This window comes from Eretmochelys imbricata, chromosome 11 (assembly GCF_965152235.1).
Source record: "Eretmochelys imbricata isolate rEreImb1 chromosome 11, rEreImb1.hap1, whole genome shotgun sequence".
Classification (NCBI taxonomy): domain Eukaryota; kingdom Metazoa; phylum Chordata; order Testudines; family Cheloniidae; genus Eretmochelys; species Eretmochelys imbricata.
The window spans coordinates 61,944,630-61,968,962 of record NC_135582.1 but is presented as its reverse complement, the minus strand read 5'-3'; the positions used below and the strand labels follow the sequence as shown (position 1 = coordinate 61,968,962).

Genomic DNA, 24,333 nt, shown 5'->3' with positions numbered 1-24,333 from the left:
GCAAAAACCAGTCTGCAATTAGCTTGCTCCTAAAATGGAGGCTGGTAGCAAGTAGTAGTTTGGGAAGTAATTAGTGCCAAGCAATTAATACTTTTCAGTCTATTGCACATTTTAGGGTGGTGATAGATCACCTTTGCCAAAGGAAGCATTGATTCTCTCAGCTAGTAAGATTATTTGCTTTTGCTATCTAAGATAAACAGGTGTCAAAGTCATCAGTGGAGAACCCAAATGCCATCACTGCTTCAAGACTACTATTTGTGAGAGTGAGCTGAATTCTTTAAAGAAGGACATGGTGCTTCTTGTCCTATGTTCAGCTTGTTCTTGGGTGGCCCATGAAGCCATCCTGGATCTGACAGATCTAATCTGTGCAGAATAAAATAATTCTTCACTCTAAGAAATGTGGAGTTCAGGGGCTGAGTGGAGGCAGTCCAGAAATTCTACTGCTTGCTCATTCCTCTGCCTCTAGAATGGGCAAAGTTTTGTAATTTAGGAGTCCTAGAGCTTGTCTACACTGCACCACAGTGTAGACTACATGAGTGCGAATTGCAGAGCGCATTAAATTGCTGTGCTCAAACTGCCCTGCGTGAACACCACTGATGCGAAATAAAACAGGACTACATTAATGCAAGTTAGGTATCTTTTAGTTTGTGCCAGCAGTGCCAACATGGGGCAGTCAGAGCAACTCTGGTGCACTCTGCAATTCATACTCGCATAGTCTGTAGACATAGCCCAAGACGTTTCAGGGGAAGAACACGGTGGTGATTTCTTCTTGTCTTGCAATGGGAGGAATTTCTATTTCCACCTGAAGGAGGAATTGGTCTAATCCGAAAGGGGAGGGAGGGGGAGAAGGAGACACAATTCTTGAGTTTCTTATGAACACATACAGGCCAGGGTAGAGATGGCAATGCATGAAGTCTGAAGTTTACCTATGAGCAGCTAAGGTGGATAGTTTGGAGATTTTAGGTGGATAGCTCTCCCGGTGATAAAAAATAACCACCTCGAATGATAAGCCTCTCCCGGCAATAAAGCACAGTCTCTAGTGGCTCTTTTCAGCGCCAAAACTTTTGTCGCTCTGGGGGTGTTTTTTCACACCTTAGGTTCAGAGTAGCAGGAGACTTAGCCTATGTCCCATGGTGGTGCTGATTCTCGCCTGAGCAGGAGAAGGTGCTCTGCTGCCTGCTGTGAAGGAGAAGTGCGAATTACTAATTTTAATGACACTATCAGACCCGGGAAGTGAAATTAGTTCCTGGTAGCATGGAGGTGACCCACTCCACTGTTTCTGGGAGGTCTGTGATGCTCAGTCTGGTGAGTACTTCTCATTGCTGGAGAGAGGTTATATATGGATAGCTAAGATTTTCTAAGATGTCTAAGGGATTTGGATCCCTAAATCCCATTAAGCTGAAAAATTTGTGTTATACATACAAATATACATATGTATACAAATATACATAAGAGTTGATGCTCAGACACCATTTGCTTATGCTAAACATGTTCTTTCCTGTGTTGGTTGCTGTGGAGGATGGAGGAGAAAAGCAAACCTGCACAACTGGCATAGGTGATTTTTACCTTTTTCCAGGCTACAGTTGCTTAATGTTTCCAGATCCCAGGGGTGGAGGGGTGGTGGTGGGGGTGTTCTCTTCCCCTTGTTAGTATACCATGAAGGAAGGAGCAGAGAAATCCAGTTGTTTATAAAAATGAGACTTGGGAAGACCAGGGTCATGGCTTCATTTCAAACTTAGCTATAGAAAGACCTTCCTCTTATCTACAGATGTCGCACTTGCAGCTATGACTTTATAATGGTTTCCTGTCCTAATAGCTAGTATAGATCTAGCACATGCTCTGCCTCCACCCATCTCTGAAAATAAACAAAACTAATCAGGTCTAAAAACTAGTTTATGTTGCACTGTTCAAAGTAAATAGAAAGAGTCTGGCACAGATAAACTAATTTCCACCTGTTTCTGCTTACTGCATATACACTAACTCAATTTAGATTGATCCGATAACGTCTGCAGACTTACTACAGTGGCACAAGGCTACTACATCCATTCAGATTAATTCAAAAAGCACTAAGATGAAAAGTTGTTTGTGTTCCTTTTAATTTTATTTTAGCTCTTTGTTTATCTCCCCACTTCAAAGCACTTCCAGTAGGAGGAACAGTTTCAGTATCTGACATCTTTGTAAAATTAAAACAGAAAAAATGTGCCAGCTTCTATCTGCTTTAAATTGCAAGGCACAACAGCCTTGAGTAAGAAAAGACTATTTACGAGAGCACACACTATAATGAACCCAGGAGTGCCATTTGCAGTGGGAAAAACATATTAGAGTAGAAGCTAAACACTTTCAGTACCATTTGTCTTATTTTGCAGGAGTCTTCTGTTCTCCTATGCCAGTTATATGTAGAATACAGCAAGCTTTTCACACTCTCATTCTGGTTAGAATTACCAACAGGGAGAGCTCAAAAAAGTTTAGTCCCAAATTTTAGTCCCCCTTGTTTACTGGAATTAACTGAAAACCCACCACAAAAAATTATTAAGGTCTCAATTCAGCAAGGTATTTAAGCATGTGCCAGTTAGACCACTAACATGCTCAAAGTTAGGCATATGCAAAAATACCTCGCTGCATCAGGGCCAAAGTGATTCCACATCACAAAAAGCCTTTACAGTTTTTAAATGGTCTTTGATGGTGTCTGGGTGGAGTTCAAAGTGTTGACTAGAACATAAAAGTCCTATATGGCCTGGGACAGGTCTGCCTGAGGGATTGCCTCTCGCACCATGACACACCTGCAGGTCAGCAGGGACACCTGAGCTGGATCCTCCTCACTATAAGAGAGAGGGCGGCTGTTCAATTGATCTCTGTGAGGGCTCTGGGACCCTGGAATTTGTCCCCCCCACCCTTGTCCCCAAATAGCCCATGTTTGGTGATCTTCAGGCACACTGCAAATGGCCCCAGTTTGAAACAGTGTTTGGAGAGGGCTGAGGGAATGCTTCCTAGATGAAGAAGGGGTGGGAAAGAGTTTTGGTTAGTGTCTGGCTGTCTGATTTCCTGCTGGAATGATCATTTCAATGCTGCTAGAAAACAATTATATTTTATAACTAATGAAGGCACTGGGATGCCTACAGCGTTGGTTACCATCTTCTAATATTTTTAAATCTAAATATATACATTTAGTCCACTCTTGTCAAACAAAATATGAGATAAGAAAATAACTGAATTTACAATATATCTCGGTAATACAATGTATTAGGTGAATGCACACTTGATAGATACAAGTCACAGGACAGCACCGCTTAGAATTGTTTTCCAGTGATGTAGCATGTCTTCACCAATAAACAGAGCTCTTAGTGTCTTCTTTTAATTTTTATTAGACTCTGATTTGTTTCCAGAATCCAATAAGTGCTAGGACTTGTATTCCTGGTTAATCTATATTATACCACTTAAAAATGTTCCTCTTGCAAACAATGTTTGAGATAGTTAATACACACCAGCCAAAAGCCAAAACTATTTAATCTTATTCAAAATGCAAAATAAATCAACAGTGAACTGTACATATCAAAACAACAAATATAGTTTCTGAGGTTTAATTTTCACTTACTAACCATGTGTCTTTGGGTATTATCCCTACACTTCCTCCAAGTTGCAAACTAGCCCCAAACATGGAGCCTTCTGGCTGAGCTCATAGCAAGAACAATCAGATTCAAACTCAGTATGAATAATTAATACATTAAAGAAATAATCAAAAAGTGTTTCCATGGTCGGGGTATAATGATGCCACCAACAAGGTATTAATAAAACAAACCATTTACATATAAAACCCTGTGTGTGAAACTTATATTTGGGAAACTCATAAAAATAGGTAAATGAGACCACTTGCGGCAGTAAGCGCTATATAGAGTAATAAGTGTTAGCAGGCCAGAGACCTATAATTTGATATTTTGTATATTTACCATCTTATTTTTAAGTACATATTATAGTCAGAGTAAAAGCTCAAAAATTGGAGTAATCTATGTACATGGCACCTCAGTAAAAACCAAAGGGAGCATTAAGCAACAGCACAATGGTTTTTGCTTGCAAAGGTTTATTAGTATTAGAAATGTCTCTTACTTTACTTGTCAATAACAAATGCCTGTTTGGTTTATCTTGTGGAATACTGCAGTAATTTGTCTTTCAAACTACTGGTTTTTTAAATGGCGATTCTTGAGAAAGGACTATTCTCAATAAGTGCCCAATCAAGAAACACTTAATTGACAATGGACTTTGGGAGATGCCAATCCACATCTGAGCTTTCCTGGGAACGTTCAAACTAACATGTAAACAACGGTGTTGACCTGCAAAAAGCTGAATCATTCATAGATATGTGACTTGCCCAGGTGGCTACAAACTCCGTCTTATTGCTGTGACTTTGTACAGAAGAACAAAGGGGTTTCCACCCACAAGAGAGAAAATATAAAAGGCCCTGGAAGCCTCTCCATTTTGTCTTCAGCTGGCTTAAGAGGTCTCTGGGGGTGAGATTTCATCTGTAATCAGTTTCTTAATGTATCCTAATAATGTATCCTTAGACTTGCGTGTTTTTGTTTTATTTTGCTTGGTAACTTACTTTGTTCTGTCTTATTACTTGGAACCACTTAAATCCTACTTTTTATATTTAATAAAATCACTTTTACTTACTATTGAACCCAGAGTTAGTGACTAATACTGGAGGAGCAAACAGCTGTGTCTCTCTCTGTATCAGTGTTATAGAGGATGGACAATTTACGAGTTTACCCTGTGTAAGCTTTATACAGAGTAAAACAGGTTTATTTGGGGTTTGGATCCCATTGGGAGCTGGGTGTCTGGGTGCTGGAGACAGGAGTACTTCTTAAGCTGTTTTCAGTTAAGTCTGAAGCTTGTGGGGGATGTGGTTCAGAGCTGGGTCTGTGTTGCAGCAGGCTAGCATGTCTGGCTCAACAAGGCAGGGTACTGAAGTCCCAAGCTGGCAGGAAAACGGGCTCAGAGGTAGTCTCAGCACATCAGGTGGCAGTCCCAAGGGAGCCTCTGTGACCCAATCCGCCACAAAGGGGAATATGAATTTTTGACAGACCACTATAATTACATTTGTTACTAAGAATACTGGCTGTTTGGCATCTTTCTTGCTGGCACATTCAAGTTTTGGGTCGACTTTCAGACCAAGTAGAAGGGAATAACATCATTTCTTTTACTGGTAAATGGAAATATTTCTCCTTCATGATTTTAGAAACTACTTAATCTTTGTCTTGTTCTTTGACCTTCCTCTTCCCCCAATGTCCTTGCAACTTTTCTAAAAAAATGTTTCATAAAATCCCCCTTGGAATACGCCTCTCCTGGGTCAGAAGCAAATAATTAAATGTTGGCTCCTGTGGAAAATGTCAAAAGATGAGGAAGATGGAGAACAGCTGGCCCTTGCTCAGCATTGCTGATCACAGAACCGCACTCACCCAAAGGCAGCATTTTCCATTTGATGTCTGTTCTGCTGTCTGAAGAACAGCAGATCTTGCAGTCTTCCCCTCCAACCCCCAACTCCAAACTGGAAGAGCAGTCATCGTATTTCCTAGATTTACATTAGGCCAGCAGAAATGGAGGACCTACCTTTCTTTCAGAAAAACTAACATGTATGCTATTTTCATGCCATTTTTATTTAATTTTTTAGTAATATACTAAAAAGCAGCAGAAGAGGAAAGAAAAGAGCCCAATTTACCTCTAAGAGTATTAAATGTAGAACTAGGGTGATTGTGTCAAATATGGGGTTATTTAGCCTTCGATGAGCTGTAGCAGACCTACCTTGTGCAGAGGCTCTTTTATTGTAGGTTACAGGGTCATGTTACCCTGTCTCAGCCAATTGCTTAATAGACAACAGTTTGGATGCCAACAATTATTGACTAGCCGGAAGAGTAATATGGAACTATTTTAGGTCTCCCGAAACTCCTTCAAATTCCCTTATGTTTTGCAATTTATGCATTTAAAACATTACTCACAAATGATTGTATGATCAATGACTAATTCAAGTAGGAAAACGATCCTACATATCTGTATGTTTTACTAATAAAAATCAGAGATGGGGATCGAGGTGTTTGGATTCAGATCTAGATTAACAGATTAAGTTGAGGTTTATGGGCTGAGTCAACACAATGTTTGGTACCACCAACATCTCATAGTTATTCCCAGTTGATTTTTCAACCAAAGTTGCAGAAATCTCCTGATTATATCAGCTGTTATGGCAAGATTCTCCTATTTTGGGCCAAAATTTGTATTCTCCTGTGACATTTTAACTGCAGTTAAACTGGAATTGGAAAATAGGCCCCTCCTTGTTTTGGATCTGACATGCAAGCAAAGCCATACATTTGGCTTTAAATCCTGATTGTTGATTCTTTCTCACCACCTGCCTTCCAAATTTAAAGGTGTCTAAGATTATTAATTCCAGCTTTGGTATGTCACTAGTATAAATGCAAGTGACATCAAAAGTATAAACGGTATGTAAAAACTGGAATCTTCAGAGGAATATTCCAATTTCAGTTTTTACTAAATTGCTCTATGAACTTACAGTAAGTTATGACTGCCAAGAATCAGGATTTTTCCAGTGCTCATGTATGTGTTGAACAGTGGCAGGCCAACACGATAATTTCAAGAGATGTAACTACAGGCTAGGGGAGACATTGGGTACCCATGATGACTGAACCTCAGACTTGAAAAATCTCTAAGGACAGGTCATTATGAATCCATTCTCACTCTCCCAAACACACACAGCTAATTGAGCCAAATTAAACACTGAGTATCTGTACACTTGTCAATTAGAGACTGAAAAAAGCCACTGAAACCATTTGCAATGGCATACAGAAATGACATAGAATCTGAGAGATAAGCATCATATTTCAGTAAACTAAGTTATGTTATATTAAAACGTTTGAGCTGTTTTTCTTAAATTCCATTTATTTCTTAGAGGTTACCAATGCATCACTCAGTAAGACCTCTGCCACTACTCTCAGAGTGGACTAGCAGATGGACAAGTATACATTTTATTAGGTCAGACTCATGTAAGATTCCACTTTATTTTAACAAAATGTTTCTAGAGCTTGTAGGCGAGAGTACTGCATGAGACATGTTGACTGTTCTCCACTTCAGTTTTTAAATTTTACTGTCAAGCTTGTCAGTGAAGTAACTTACTAAAGTTTTACTTTAACATCTGTGCAATAAGCCAGTGATGGTGCAGTTTATGAAACTCACTATTAACTAAGCTGCCTATAAAAACCTTTCCTAGATGGAATAATATCTGGTAGGACCTCTAAGATGTGGGGAGAGATGGAATGTGTAAACAGCATCGAAAGCCAGTCATGCTTTTGGTCAGCCAGGTCTCACCTCCCTCATCTGCTTTTTTATTCTTTTCTCTCCAAAACATGCTCTCTTCTTTTTTGCACGGAGCCTGATTCTCCACTGTCTTCTATTTGTACAATCAAACAACTGCACAAGGTAGAAGGTGGTAATAAATCAGGTCCTAGGACTCGGAAGGAAGAGCGAAGATCCAATGAGTATTTTACAACAGGAAAAAAAAAAAAAAAAAAAAACTAACAATAAGTACAGCTCCAGCACCAAGCAAACATCTATCTTTGAAAGCTTTTATGTATTACATATTTTTGTTCATACATGTTCTTAAAAACCAACTACGTTTCTCGCATTGGGAACTCTCAAACTATGGAAAGTAGCATGTTCGTGATGGATAATGCCCGTTGCTTCTACTGGATGTATACATTTAAAGTGTGAGTAAACATACACATTGCTTTTTTAGTAAAATTATTAAAGTAACTGTTAATTACTAGCTTTTATTAAATGTCACAAAAAGGTCTAGCTGCCCATTCCAAATAGGAAACATATGTAAATGTATTTATTTTTGCCTTTTTATCTCCACTAATCCCTAGTTGGTACTCAAAAGCATAGAAAAAACAGTAAAATCTGATGTTCAAATAGTGCAAGCAATCACAAAGAACTAAAAGCATCGCTCCGCCTACCCCCCGTCCCTAGCACAGGACACTTTCACCTCCTTTTTCAATTAATCAATTTGTTGTACTGAAATCTTGTTGAATATTTGAATATAATTTTTAAAATCTCCTAGCCTTTCTTCTGAAGTACATATGGTTTCCTTTTAGTACATATAGCATAGCACACTGCACAATAAAGCTAGAAGGAAAACTAGTACAGGATTGAGAAACAAGAGAAAAATCAGGAAGAAAGAGCAGCTTTTGTTAACTTGACAGTCCTCAGCTAGTTGCATGCTATGCTTTATCAAAGATTCTTTTAAAAGTAGCATTTTTTGTGGTTTAAAACTGCCAGACAGCTTTGGCTTCTGCAGTGCCTCACGCCAACAACTTCAAAACTAACTCACTCCAGATGTCCCTATGATCATCTAATCAGACATCAAACACAGTACACTGACAAGCTCTCACACTGATTATAAGTATTCTATATATGTTTCCACAGCATAAACACACACACATGCACACACAGTGTTGCTACTTTAAAAATGGAATTCATCTAAATCAGAATTCTATTTTAAAACACATGAGCAGTTTAGAGAAGAAATTCTCTACCTTCTGAGTAACAGAAAAATCTTTTAAACCTCCCCAAAATATTCTGTACACTGCAATGGCAAATGTTTCAAGAGTAGCAGTTAAATAGGAGAACTTGATACTGAAATTTTTTCATGTCTTATAAACTTCTAATAACCTTGCCATTCTCTGTGGAGAGGACTGGGTGCTGCAGTACTTCAGTGTACCAGAATCTTGCCTCCTCTATACTCATACCAACCTTACTGTCCTGCCTAAGAAAGAGTTCTACCATGCTTCTTGGGTACCTCGGAGGGTTTCTCTTGGAGGATTACAATACAGCAGGGGTTCTCAAACTATGAGGCACGGGAATGCACCGGGAAGTTTCAGTAGCCTGTCTTTTGGCCAGGGACATAGTGATGCTGGAGCATAACCAGAGCTCCACTCAGCATGGGGTAGGGGCAGAGGGAATCAGAGCTCCTCCTGGGGCAAGGAGCTGGGCCTCACGTGGTTCCTGCCCAAGTGATGTGCTGCTTCCCCCATAGCATAATGTACAGCTGGAGTCTAAGTAGAGCAGCTGGTCCCAGCTGGGGGTGACCTTGCCTCGACCTGGCCTCCCCCCACCCTGGAGGAGGTTGCACAACATTGTCATCAACTTCCTGCTGCACCAGGCTGACACAGACCTCAAAGTGCTGGTGGACTCATGAGTGCCTCACTCTGAACCCCCTGGTCTGCCGCCTGCCTGGGGGCTCCGCCTGCACTAGAGAGGCCCTGCTCCCTTCCTGTGAACCCAGCACCCATGAGCCCTGTTCTCTTCATCCTGGAGCCCATGCGAATTGGGAAGAGCAGGAGGTGTCACACAATCAGTGGGTATTAGGATTTCCTAAAATGTTTGTGCAGTGTTATTTTAGCTGCTACAATTGGTACTTTTTTTAATAGACCTGTACGATAACGTGAAAGGGTGCTTTATGAAATGAAATTAGTATTTATGACACTAATGGATGCTCAAGCATGGGGTTGGAAACACTAGCTTGCAGACCCAGGTCACACAGATCCAGGCTTTGTGTGTCAGATTGTCCCAATTCAATTGTTCCACTTAGTTTTTTGTTTGTTGTTGTACCAGGGAGGTGGGATCTAAGAAATAAGAAATGTTCCTGGCTGCATTTCTTTCATACGTAAGTATAAGCACCCCACTAGATTTCCTGGCAGAAAACAGACTGGCATTCAAAACACAGTTTACACAAAAAAGATATCCCCCACTTTTGCTTACTTTCCATCTATGTCTCTAATACTGTCATATCTGATCAGAAGGCAGATTGCAGGTGAAAAAACTTAGTGATATGCTTTCAAACTCTGTCCATGCAATAGGCTCAGCCTACAGGAGATGCCACTTAAAGTAGAATTTGCAGCAGTTGAAAATACAATTACACATGGTCTCTGAACTCCTTGGGTTTGGCACTCAGTGGGGTCTCCTGGGCTGCCTGTGCTTGGCTTTCCCCCACTGAGGCTCATATGCCCCACTGTCCTTTTTAACCTTAGTTTCCCTATTGGGGGTGCAAGGCAAAGGGAACCTCAGATACCCCATTGGGCCCTTCTAGGCTCCTTCTTGACCCAGGGAAGAACAGGGAAGTGGAAGGCATTATGTCCTTGTCCCATTTGTAATCGTAAAGTGAGGTGTCACTCATAGTTGATTGCACAAATCCTCAAAATATGATCCTCCCTCTCCCTTCTTTCATGAAATAAATCAAGTGGACGACCCTGCCAGCGTTGCCAACTCTTGCAATTTTATTACAAGACTCATGATATTTAGTGTCTTTCCTAAAGCCACAGCTCCTGGAGTCGTGGAAGAATTTCAGCTTTAAATTCTATCATGTATAAAGACACCAGAAATTAAAACTGCCTGAACGGACCAGCATGAGTAAATGTTTGGCCCCGCTAAACATATTGGACAGAGGTTTCATCTTTTAAAAACAAAGCTATATGAAAAAGCCTCATTGCAATGCAGGCTCCTAGCTCTAGTCTTATCAGAATCCAGCTTGAACTGCTGCATTTACAAAGTCTACAGTATTATTAAAATCATTGCATCAAAAAGACCTTTCCTGTCCTGCAGTGCTTGTAAATAATGAGATTAAACAACATAGTATTTGCCCATTTTTTCTTACAATATTTATGTCTTTTTATTTTGGAAAAAACTATTGATAAATCTTTACCTCAAATAAAAGCTTTGAATTGCAGCATTAATTTACATCTGTGTTTGCACATCTATATAGAAGTATATGTAAAGGGAACAAACAATTGAGTTGGGCTGGTGCACACACACACACACACACACAGGCTTTATGCTAATCTTCAGACACTTGATCACAAGGGCTGATAAAATCACAGTTAACAGTGGAAGAACTGGAGGAGGTTTTGACCCTTTTTAACAAGGGCTTGAAACATGAAAAGGTTCCGATTAAATATGAACCTTATCCAAAATGGCAAATTACATGTCCACAATATATAAAATGAAACCAGTTTTGACATGTTTAGCAAAAAATTGAGACTAGGTTGAGCCACGGGAGCAGCTCTTAAATTGATCTGACTCCTTAAACTTTAAAATATGGATTAAATGCAATTTAAGCAGCCCATTGATTAACTCAGAGGTCAGCTAAACGTCTTCTCAGGGACCAAGACAACATAAAGGAAGTCATAATGTGCCCCCAGATCAGGCCAGAGAGTTCACTGTGGGTGGAATCCTGGTGTCACTGAAGTCAATGGAAAAACTCCCATTAATTTCATTGGGGACAGGATTTCTCAAAGTGAACCTTGTTTGTGGGTTTATCAAACTATGATATCTTATGCCAGATACCATGGGGTTATGATTTTGGATTCAGACTTTGGTTGGAACAGTTCATCCATCAATATTTTTAGAATGATTTCAGATTCAGATTAGCCAGAACAGCAAACCCTAGCCACTGGGAGCTGTGGGCAATTATGCAAATGTAAACAAACTGTCTGGCAGCCTGCCAGCAGATTACCCTGACAGGCTGTGTGTGGACCATGGGCCGCAGGTTGGCCACCACTGCTGTAAAGCCTACTGGCTACACCAAATGTAATCCATACCCACATTGAGGCATTCTATTGCAAACTCACACGTATTCAGTATTCCTTTACTACCACTTCCAACAATTTATATTAACATATCTGTTGGCATCTCTTTGAAAGTTATGACACTTAACATCATTATAGCAGTGATATTTATGTGATATCACATAGAAGCTTCTGACCTGCAGCTTGTGAATTTCAAGAAAAATATATTTTAGATTAAGTTGTTGTAACCTGTGTGATTACTTCTTGCTTAAACATTAGTTGTAATATTCTTTCAGTTATCACATATTGTGATTTACTCATTTCTATATATGTGTTACAAACAACCATGTAATACAAATACTTCCATTTAGGTCCTGCGGGCAATATAAACAGCAAACATGGAGCTTGTCATGTGATTTGTCACAAGAACTCCAAGATAGAACTTCCTTTTATTAAACTACGGAATGTGTGTTAGTTTTAGGGCTGTCTAGCGATTAAAAAAATTAATCGCGATTAATCACAATGTTCAACAATAATACTGTAAAATACCTGTAAACATTTTTGAATGATTTCTACATTTTCACATATATTGTTTTCAATTACAAAACACTATACAAAGTGTACAATGCTCACTTTATATTTATTTTTACTACAAATATTTGCACTACAAAAAACAAAAGAAATAGTATTTTTCAATTCACCTAATACAAGTCCTCTGGAATGGTGGCTGAAGCACGAAGGGGCATATGAATGTTTAGCATATCGGCAGGTATATACCTTGCAATGCCTGCTATAAAAGTGCCATGCAAATGCCTGTTCTCACTTTCTGATGACATTGTAAATAAGAAGCAGACAGCATTATCTCCTGTAAATGTAAACAAACTTGTTTGTCTTAGGGATTGGCTGAACAAGAAGTAGGACTGAGTGGACTAGTAGGCTCTAAAGTTTTACATTATTTTGTTTTTGAGTGCAGTACGTAACAAAAAAACCCCTACATTTGTAAGTTGCACGTTCACAATAGATTGCACTACAGTACTTGTATGAGGTGAATGGAAAAATACTAATTTTGTTTATCATTTTTACACTGCAAAGATTTGTAATAAAAATAATATAAAGTGAGCACTGTACACTTTGTATTCTGTATTGTAATTTAAATCAATATATTTGAAAGAGTACAAAAACATCCAAAATATTTAATAAATTCCAATTAGTATTCTATTGTTTAACTGTGATTAAAACTGCAATCACAAAACTGTGATTGTGATTAAAACTGCAATTAATCGCAATTAATTTTTTTGAGTTAATCTTGTGAGTTAACTGCGATTAATTGACAACCTTAGTTATTTTATTTTCTTTAATATCCTCTCATATCTGTTTGTATCCTTTGTAAGCCAAATCAGCATTCACTTCCATTGGGACTCAGATGATAATACACCTCTCAAGTTCTGGAAATATATTTGTATGCCAATATAACAGTACTAACAGACAGAATGTTGTGTTAGGAAATACATATCCATATAACAAATGAATACAATTTTTTGAACTATATATTCTACACTAACTTTTATTTCTCTCTACTCTTAGTCCAAATGTCAGCATAAACCAAGCTAATTATAAAAGTCAACCACAATTATAAATGTAAAGCTTTAAGGAAAGTCAACTGCGCCATGAACATGTATACTTATTTGCATTACACACAGGTGTTCTAATTTGGCATCATCTATCTGCTAGGGATAACCAGATGTAACTTACCTTTGACTCTGCATTCATGAAGGTAATTTAAATTAAATTAATGTTACATGGGGGGAGAGATTATTTGGATTTCCAACAGCAGAAGACAGAACAATGTAATTTTTGTTAAAATAATTTTAAGCATACATTTGAAAGATCTTATAGATGTTCAAAGTAAGTTTTTGACACTGCATTTTTTAGTTTGCCATAGATTGTTTTTTTTCTCCCTGTGTTCTAAAACAATCTTTAGCTAATAACGATTTTTAATTCAATAACTTTTTTGACAAAGCATCTTCCTGTGCATCAGCACTATTAACTATGCAAGTTCTAGGAATGGGGTTTGTTCGTGCTGCTGCAACAAAAAGAGGCTGCACTAAGTACTATACCAGAACATTTTTTATATCACAAAACAGTTACCTTTATCCTGTCTGTCTTCTTGACACCAGAAGAGATTTTAAGCAATAATTAGATGATATTCAAAAATCTGATGCCCTTCCCCACTATTCTTAGGTGTTTGGTTTTTCTCATTGCACAATGGGAGTGATTGTCCTGTGTTTGGGGCACAGAGGCATCTTGTGTGACCTGATTCAAGTCACTTTACCATTCTGCCTCTCCCATCCATAGAAAGTTGGGAAGTAGGAGTCCATGTATTCTTTAATGCCATGAAATTCACATTTGCTGCAAAGCTTTACCCCAGAATCTCATCTTTAAGTTTTTAAAAAATTAACTTTCTAGCCCTCATGGTTGCAAAGAAAACCCTGACAATATGAACGGACAGAGGTATGGCTACATTACAAGCGCCACAGCAGCACAGCTCCAGCTATACCATGGGGGGGGGGGGGGGGGGCTCTGTCACTCCAGTAAATTCACCGAGAAGCAGTAGCTAAGTCAACAGAAGAATACTTCCACCTAGCTACATCTACAGTGGGAGTTAGATCAACCTAAGTACATACCAGAGATTTTTCACACCCCTGAGCGATATAGCGAGGTATGGTAGAGTTAAACCCTTTCTGAGTCTACAGAATAGTTGAGGGGTGTGAGCTGCTCCATTCACCTCAACTGGGTGTTGAATCTTCAACCCAAAAGATGATAATTTGAATCCTAACATTTTCAAATATTTCATTGATGGTCATTTTAACAGAAATATTCAAAAATGTGCTTACCTCACAATCTAAAATGGTCTCCCACGGCTCCGCATGTGCCAAAAGCGATGACTGCCCCTACTCAGCTGCCAGAACTACCAGCTTGCCCCTGACAACTATCTATAGTGCGGATTGTACTATGTATCACTGTACCTATTTTGCAGGCCACTCAAGGACTCAAACAAAACCAGGTGTTTTAAAGCACTGAGAATTCTTGTGTCACCTAAAGTTGACCCTTTTTAGTTCATTGTTGTTGGCAATGGGCATCTGACAAGGAAAATCTAACTCTCAGCTTAAAAAGAACTGACAACTGAATTAGGACATGGACCTAGAGTGTTGAATGAGATGTTATACACATGAGGCTCTCTGGCACACACTAACCATACTACTTTGCAAATAATCAGCACAACAATTCTATAAACTAGGATGCATATGAGAAAATAGGATGTAAAAAGAGTGAGTCATGAACAGGATCGATGGACAGCTAAATAATATCCAGGAAAAGAGATAATACAGTGTTATTCTGCAGCATTTGCCAAATTAAGACTAGTATACATAGCATTACTACATCTGTATTCTGACTCTCTACTCCATCATTTCAGTTATATAATGCTGTAACTCATTAGTTACACCAGCATATAAAGAAAGTAAAGGAGTGCCGAATCAGGCGCATTGAGCTTTTTGAGCAAAAACCAAGCCCACACTCTCTCTCTCTCTCCTGCATGATATGTTTATATGACCCATCTGACATTCAAATTCTGCAGAATCTAGTCTTAGTTTTTTACCTTACATTTGCAAATAAAACCTTCCAAAGGTGACCCAACTGTAACTGAACTGTGGTGCTTTCATGAAACTGCACACAGCCTGAAACAATGGTCCTGTGAGGTATAAACTCCCTCGCCATCTTATTTGTATGTTAGCACTAATGCCTAATGAGAACAGCCATATCAACATTAAAGTGATCAGCAATTAAATAGTCTGTAAAATCAGGAAGTGGGTGGAAGTGAAGGCCTCAGAGAATGGTGACTGGATGCTGCAGGAGGAAAGAAAGCGCAGAAAGAAAGGAGGATGAAGAAAAATAAACAAAGGATACAAACAGCGGTGGTCCTAAAAAAGAGAATTTTGCCACTGAGTGACGCTGAATTGGACTATATGGTATTGAACAAATAATGAATGAGGATAATTACTAAAAGTTCAGGTACTGCACAAAAGTTATAGTCTAGTCACACTCTTTACTTAAATCTTCCACTAATAAGAGAAGAGATTCACTGTGAATTAAGGATATTATATAATCCAAAAATTATACTCTATCTAACAGAGCGTAAATAGAATTCAGCCCTCTCCACAGAATGAGCTGGACACCCCTTTTTCAAGGACAAATTAATTTAGTTCACAAAGCAAAGCTATACGTGTGTGTGTGTGTGTGTGTGTGTGTGTGTGTGTGTGTGTGCGCGCGCCAGTTAAAACAATTTCACGCTTCTTAAAAATATAAATGACATGATACTTACAGCCACAACGGATTTCAGACTATTGTCGGTGGGGTGTGCAGCACCTGGGTGGAAGCCAGCAGGTGGGCCCAGCGCTGGGTCACTGCTCCTCCTCACTAGCAGCGGTGTGCCTAAAAGACAAAATAAAAGGTCAAGAGTCAAAAGAGCTTCACGGTAAAGCTCTGTGCAATCTAATTCAAAAGACGTACAGATTACTTTTTCACACAATCTAATTTTTTCAATAGGTGCCTGTAAATTATTAGATCTGATAGCATTCTGTCATTTATTATCCACTGACATGTAGACATGACAAAAGCTGTAGACCCAACTGCACAATCCTCCACAATGGCAATGCTAAATTGACCAAACATATGCTAAAATAAAAAAATGCTGGAAAGCAGGGGTAAGTGACATTCTTTCAAAGCCAATAAAATAACCACTGCAGAGCTTTAAGGCCATATGTATAACCACATTCCAATATGCAAACCATATGCCCACTTTAAGGAATAATCCCGTAGGGTACAAAGACTCTGCTAGTTTTGTTAGTTTCTAGTGATAAATAGTGGTTAGGTGTCCAGGCTGACATTTTCAGATGTACCAACAGCCTTTCATGTCTCAGGCCAGCTTTTATTTTATTGTTTTACTACAGTCACTAGCTTAGTAAAATGGGATCTCAGGATCACATTCCAGTAGTTCTCTCCTCTCATCAAAGGTATCCCAAAGCAGTATGGGCAATTACTCATCTGTCTCAAGCCTTTTATGCAATGCTCTGAAAGAATATAGTCCCCTATTCAACATGCACGTGAGGCCATTTGGGCTGCAATGCCACAAGCAGAGAAATAATTTACTTTTCTAAGTCTCTTTTCCACAAGACGTAAATGGCACATCTTTCTGCTTTCCCAGTGCCTGACTCAGGAGGGGCCTGAGGCTCACACAGTCCAGACAAAACAGAGGTGGTGGTGTTAGGCAGAAGCAAGCATCTACATCTATTGTAGTAGTAGCAGTATCTGTTCCACATTACTGAGCATGCCTAGTCCCTCTGTCAACAAGTTTCACAGCCTTGGCCGTTCTTCTTGATCCCTGTCTTGTGCCTGGATTCTAAGGTAGCATCTGTGGCCAAATGCAGTTTATTTATCTATCTATGCACGCACTTGGCTCACCTATCGCAGCCACTTCTCTCTGATTTGGATCTCACCAAAGTTATTCACGCCTTTATGACTGCCAGTGCACTCTATCTGGGGTTACCCCGGAAGACCAAGATGATATCAGTACACATATTTTTGTGACATTAAATTCCATCCGAACTGATGTTTATTCCAAACATCCTGTTCACATCTGTCCTGTAACTTTACCACTTTTCTTTAACCTGTCATATCTCAAATATATTCATAGATACTAAGGTTAGAAGGGACCATTATGATCATCTAGTCCGACCTCCTGCACAATGCAGGCCACAGAATCTCACCCGCCCACTCCTGCGAAAAACCTCTCAGTCCTCAAATCGTGGTTTAAAGACTTCAAGGAGCAGAGAATCCTCCAGCAAGTGACCCATGCCCCATGCTACAGAGGAAGGTGAAAAACGTCCAGGGCCTCTTCCAATCTGGAGGAAAATTCCCTGGAGGAAAATTCCTTCCCGACCCCAAATATGGCGATCAGCTAAACCCTGAGCATATGGGCAAGATTCACCAGCCAGATACCTAGTGCTTGAGACAGTAGGCTTTCCTCCTCTCTCTAGACACCTTTGACAGTAACATTCTGGACCAATTTCAGGTCTAACAATAGCACAGAATCTGCTTGATTCCACAAAATTAGTCACACACCTTTCTGCTTATAAAAGTTACTTTTCCTTCCTCATCTAACCTTGACCTAAGCATAGTTACTGCAATTGGCCAATTCAGTCCTTTTGGACAGACTCCATGTTTGTTTCTTTCCTGTGAAGGTTTAATTCCTACCTACCTTCAATGACAAGTCCACGTATGTTTCAAGACCCCTCTTCTATTGCACTGCATAAATTTCAGAACACTGCTCTATTTTATCCATAGGCACATTTACCTTTTTGGTCATCTGTCTTTATTTTTCCCCTTAACTCATATTTTAATACCAACGATATTACGTTTACAAATTTTGACCCCCAACTCTAATCCATCCACTTTCTCTGCCTGCCTTCAAACTACAAACTACATCTTCTACAAACTAAATCAAACTACATTTTCATCTCAACTTCCTTTAGCTAGATATCTCAAAATAAAAGAGCTTGTAGTGGGCATAAGAAACATCCTCAATCTTACATAAAAACTCTCATCTCCCTTGATTTTAACCTTCCATTTAACTGCACAGTCCGTAACCCTGGCATCATCCTGGACTCTGATAGTCTCTCAATCTCCCACATCTCTCATGTCTTAATTTCCTCTCACTTCAACTACTGCAGTACCTTTTCTGTGGCCTCTCCAAATGACAGCTAACCTGTATCATGTGCCAAATGCAATTGCCTGCCTCCTCCCATGTGCAGAGAAGTATATATGTCCACATCCCTCCCATCCTCAAACAACTTCACTGCCAAGTCAAACTGGCCCTCTTTTTTCAAAAAGCCCTCCATAGATACACTTCAGCTTCTCTCATTGACCCAGTCTCTCTTCATACCCTTTCTTGGTGACCCAGCATTAACCTCTTTGTCCCTTCATTCAGTCTCACCATCGTGAGCATACCGCGCTCTCCTCAAAAGCCTTGGATGTCGGGACTAGCCTTACTATGTCACTTTGCCCCACTGACTCAATTTATTTCAAATCTCAGCTGAAATTATCTTCCTCCTTTGCCTATGTCTCATTTTCTCTCTTACTCTCTCTACAAGTATTATTTGGCTGTGTAGCGGTAACTTTGTTGTCAGGCTATTCAAAGTGAAACTATTGTTAGCAAGCCCTGCCAGTCAACATTCTGGAATCCTGCAGGACATAAGGTCACTTATCTAGTCACTCATTGGGGCATTAACTCTCACTCAGTAAAATAGCGGATCTGGATTCAAAAATATATTAAACCTCAAGAACCACAACAATAGTTAACTAGATAATCATCTGAATGATAAAAATATGGTGGTTGATCATTTGTATATTGATAGTTTGTTAGATGACAGTGAAATATTAAACCTGAAACTTGGGATTCATAATGGAAATGCCAGCTGAAACCTAACTGTAGATTAACTAACGGTCTTGATAAAATTATGTGTGAAACATTTATTTTATAGACAAGCCAACAGCTTCAAAGCACTCAGACTTGAACAAACAAGCCACTTCTTGATTGCTCAGATATGCTACCTATTCTTTAAAAGAAAATTTTGCCTTGTAGGAACAGGCAGTTTCGAAAGAGCTGTCTACAATTTCCTTTTTCTCTTCTCTTCCGTAATGATTTCAAAACAACTCTTGAGACACTAAAATTGAATCAGTTGGTGTCTTATAATTGCCCATTCCCTTTTCATGTAATGCAAACACCATAGAAGAAAGATCTATATCTCTAAACTACCAAGGCTAGTGTCAGATTGGTATTTTTGTTAGTATCTTCCAAAACTCAGTGATTCTTACTCTAACTCCACCCAAAACACTTTTTAAAAGGAAAGCTAAAAACACAATTATACTTTAAAGGCCACTATCCCAACTTCATGACTCCCTCCTCTCAGGGTCACAAATCAAGATTTGCAGGGAGGGAAGAATTTACCCAACACCTATTAGTAGGGGAGAAAAACATCAGTCCCAGCCCCCTAGGTCACGCCCCCTTCCAAAACCACACCTCCTGCAATTTAAAAACGTTTCCCTTTTTTGTATTGGTTTCTGTGACTGCTTCGTCTTTTCCTTGTCATCCCATCATCTTCTCATATCTTTTCCTATATTGTATGCGCTTTCCTACCCCCATATTTTAACTGGCTGTTTTCTGTTATTACTTCTGTCTCTCGCTTTTCTGTTGGATTTCAGCCATCCCCTCCCACTTATCTAATCACATACAAGCCTTAGAAAGTTTATCTGAAAATTAATAGCTAGATGACCTATCAGCCAAAAGACATGCACAAAAGATGGGCTGGCCTACTGTCCAAAAACAATGCACACATAAAGGAGCCAACACCACCCCCTTTAAACCTAAGTGCTCCAAAAGTAGAAGGTGCTAGTGTCCCTACCAAGTTGCTGTAGCTGGACCCCTGCTCAGGGGCTCCATCTTCCATATCAGTCTCTGGATAGTAACTTACATATTTGAAGTTTCTACTCTCCCAAGACTGCTGGGAGAAGGGGCATTCTCTCTTTCATCCAAGAGCTTCTTGGCTAATAGGATGAATCAATGTGTGTTTGTTATTCTACCTTTCCCTTAACTTTTCGGCTGCTGCCAGGTGGTCTCCCCTACTCTACTCAAGCCACAGCTTCTGTTTTTGAGACCTCTTCCCATTAAAATACTTCAGAAATCTCAGCTCAGACACCAGTGCTAGGTTCTCCAGGAACAGCTCTGCCCCCAAGAATTGGTGATATTAAGGCAGAAGGCAAACTTTCCTGCTGCTTGCAACAGCTACCCCCAAAAAGAAACCCCATCAACAAAACTAACAATACAAAGGATTCCTTCAAAAGGTTGAGTGGTGCTCTCACGTGCTCCCATCTTAAATGAAAATACTTTGTAACAGTGCCATCTGGCGCATGACTCATGTCATAACAGTCTAATAGGCCCATTGCTCAAGAACTGGGAGGGAAATGGTTTTCCCATTCTGCAAAAATTTTCAAGATTTCAAACATTTTTCCAGTCCTGAATTGGGACAGAGTCAAAAAAATCTCAAAATTTTTCACAAACTGAGAATCCAAAAAAAATTTGGATTGTGTGAATTAAAACATTTTTGTTTTGATAATTCTGAAACATTTCATTTAATTTTGATCTTTTAAAAATGTTTACCTTCCTTGGCATGAAATTCCAAAACAAAAAAAAGTGATTTTGAACCAAAAAACAACACTTGGCTTCGAAAACATCAAAACGGGACATTTAAATGATTTTTTTTTTATGTCAAATTGGGAGATTTGTTAAAGCCAACCATTTCCTGCAAATAGTTTCAGTTTGACGAATCAGCATTTTCCAACTCTAGAGTTTTTTGGCAGAACATTCCCACCCAGCTCTACGACTATTCCATTACTACTGCAGTTACTACTTTGTTTTCTTCCTTTCATACACTAAGCATATCACCAATTTGCATCAACTCAACATTTAGCTTATATTTCTACTTACTTGGGCAAATTTCCCACTGAACTCTCATCAACCAGTCCCAACATTATAAAGGTTGGTGAACATCATCAACCTCAAACTGAATCCAACAAAATGAGAAAGGAAACTTGCAACAGAGAAATAAACCCAGTCAATTCTGTGGTTCCCACTCTCTCAAACTGCATTTTCTCATGGTTCACAAACCATACTTAAACTAGAGGAAGATACATCATTTATACTTTTGCTGCCTCTATGGCCTGGATCATTTGGTCCAGTAATAAGAATAGCTCCCATAAAAGTTTTCAGTTTTAACCTTGATTATGAACCTAAGAAAAAACAGTCAAAAACTGATTGCTGTACTGGCTGTGTTCCATTTTCTTCTTCATTTCACGGAATAAAAGGTTAAAGATCAAGCAAAGCTACAGTACACGTAAGTGGTAAAGAATCTGAAGCGTGTGTGTGTGTGTGTGAGAGAGAGATAACTATAGTCCTAACAGTTCAGTGCCACACACTGTCCGTGCATCATATGCCAGTGGTCCCCAATCTTTTGAGGGTTGCACCTCTCCTTACCCTGTCCATGCCCCCGCACCCCTCTGGAGCAAGGGCTGGGAGGGGCTGCAGCTGCGGGTGGGCCCGGGGCTGGAAACTGGGCCCGGGGCCAGGTGTGGTCTGCTCCCAGCCCCACCCCCAGCCTTGGCCCTGGGCCAGGAACAAGCTGGGGGCAGGAACGAGCTGCACCGAGGCTGGGGATGGGGACAGAGGCAGGGCTGGGGACGTGGCTGGGGGCAGGGCCAGGCCAGAGCAGAGCTGGGGGCGGGTAGGGGCTGGGTGGTGCTCCCATCCCACCTCCCGTGGGGGCTGGCCCAGGCCCCACTGCACCCCCTGGACATTCCTCTGCACCTCCCGAGAGGAGTGCGCCCCACAGTTTGGGGACCTCGGTCATATGCTAGGATCAGTTGTATCTGAAAAACTATTTCCCAGCTAAGTAGCATGCAAACAAAGCCACAGAAAGTAATCAGAACCCAGTGAGTGGCATTTATTTAAGCTTATCTTATTGCAATAAACTAAGCCAAGGCCATTTGTTTTCTGCAATTAAATGGCTAGCCAGGGGAAAACCAGATACTATTTTGGTATGTCATTTACTGTTTCAGGTATTTCATAAAAATACTTTCCTACTAAGTCACTGGCTACTACCCTGTGAAAGAGAAAATAGTGTGGAAATCAAGGGTCTACTGTCACTTTACATGATATACCTAAAAAATCCATTTGAGAAAGCTAACAAGAATTAAAGAACTGTAATAAGGACGTACATAGGCTTGGAAGAATTCAATGTTTTTTTATAATTTTGATGGATAAGATCCATGTTTATTTTAAAGCTATTTTTAGATTTTCATCCATTTAAATTTTCACAGTTCCCCAAACTTATGGGGGAAAGGTTAGACAATTATTTAATGACGGTAAATGCTGAGATTCAAAAAGTTAAAGCTTTATTACTGTTACAACAAATTTTTAACATATACAAAGTAAATATCTTTACATAAAATTTTTATAAATTCTCAAGCAGCATTTTTCTTACTTTGCCTATCTGTAAATTTTGATTATTACTGATGGAAATATGTTTTCATAGGTAGGGGTGTGTGTGTGTGTGGTGAAATCGATGTTTACCAACAGTTACCAATAAAAACTGAATCCTTCCAAACCTAGCTCTACAGTACACATAGATAATGGTACCTTGATAATACATTCAGTAAAAGCATGGCATGTGCCCATTACACATACCTATCTTGAATGTATTCACTACTATCCCCCCTGAGAACACGGATAATACATACTGAGCACCATCATTCTTTTTCCATACAGTGCAGAACTAGTTTAGATAATTGGACACTTTTTTTTTTTTTTAAATAAAGACAGGCAGTTCTATCATCTTTTTCCTTACCTCAATTAGGGAACAAAGTGATCTTGTTGGTTTATTGAGTCTTATTTAAGGGGGTGGAGAGTTCCTCCTCCTTACTCTCCTTTTATACCTTATGTTTCTATATTATTCTACTTATGCTGTGGCATTGGCTTTGAATATTTATTATAATAATCCATGTAAGATCAGATACACAATGCAGTTCTTTCTTTGAATGCCAAAACACAACATCCTTTTCTGGGCAGGTCAAGTAATCAGATTATCTTGATACACTATTGTTTGCAGGTAAAGTATTTGGTGGTATTGTAAACCCCCCAAACTTATGTTCAAGAACTGAAAGTATTATCTCATCTTCTGTGAGATTCACAAATTCCAGATGACAAATTCAAATGTACCTCTAAAATTGCAAATGCCCCCTTGTGACCATATTTTATAACCTCAATTAATGCAGGGATTTTCCGCCTACTCTATAGTTTTAATGTAGAACCAAAAATTCAGCATCCTATTGGACATTAAATGCTGTAATGTACACTTGGCTGTGTCAACATTATTATTATATATTTAAACTTTGACAAAGCTGATAAGAAAACACCCTGCAATCTTTCTCCCTTAAAGTAAACTGTGTATTATCTAGTTTCAACTAATGTAGATCCACCATATTCAATTTATCTAGCACCACATTGCCAAAGGATTAGTATCTACAGAGATTCACTGTTAACAATACATTTTCCACTAACCCTTATGTTTTGGAAAGAATATTTTTTTAAACTGAAATAATAGTTGAAACAAGCATATGTTATAAACCACAGCCCTTTTTACACGTAGATTTTAAATTAATTACATTATGGAAAATAGAGGAGAGTAGTTCTGCTATTTGAGCCCAATTAATAACTGAAACATTTGGATAAATACAATGTCAGAGGAAACATCTCCATACAGAATACACTGAAGCACTACTTTATTTTTATTTCAGAAAAAAGTTCATAAATGTTTTTATGAGATATGAATGCATACACTAAACAGGTTACTTTCCCCTCTGCTCTAAGACACAATTCACATGCTCTGTGTAGGCTCAAACTCAACACTTTTCTTGGTGTCTGACTTTAGAGAACATAAGTGAGCAATAACACAACAGTCTATTCCAAGCCTTCTCCTTCAACATTGTTATACACAGGTGAGCCACATAAGGGCCAGGGCGGAAGCCACAGGCTTGGAGAAGACCC

General features: G+C 39.3%; 1 protein-coding gene across 3 annotated transcripts in view; it reads right to left on the bottom strand.

The window, feature by feature from the left end:
- Positions 1-24,333, bottom strand: part of PARD3B (par-3 family cell polarity regulator beta) — a 615,914-nt gene that overhangs the window by 352,271 nt on the left and 239,310 nt on the right. For all 3 annotated transcript variants that reach the window (XM_077830252.1, XM_077830251.1, XM_077830253.1), the window contains one exon: positions 16,000-16,109. In XM_077830252.1, coding sequence (XP_077686378.1) covers positions 16,000-16,109 — 110 coding nt within the window. The remainder of the gene's footprint in view (positions 1-15,999; positions 16,110-24,333) is intronic.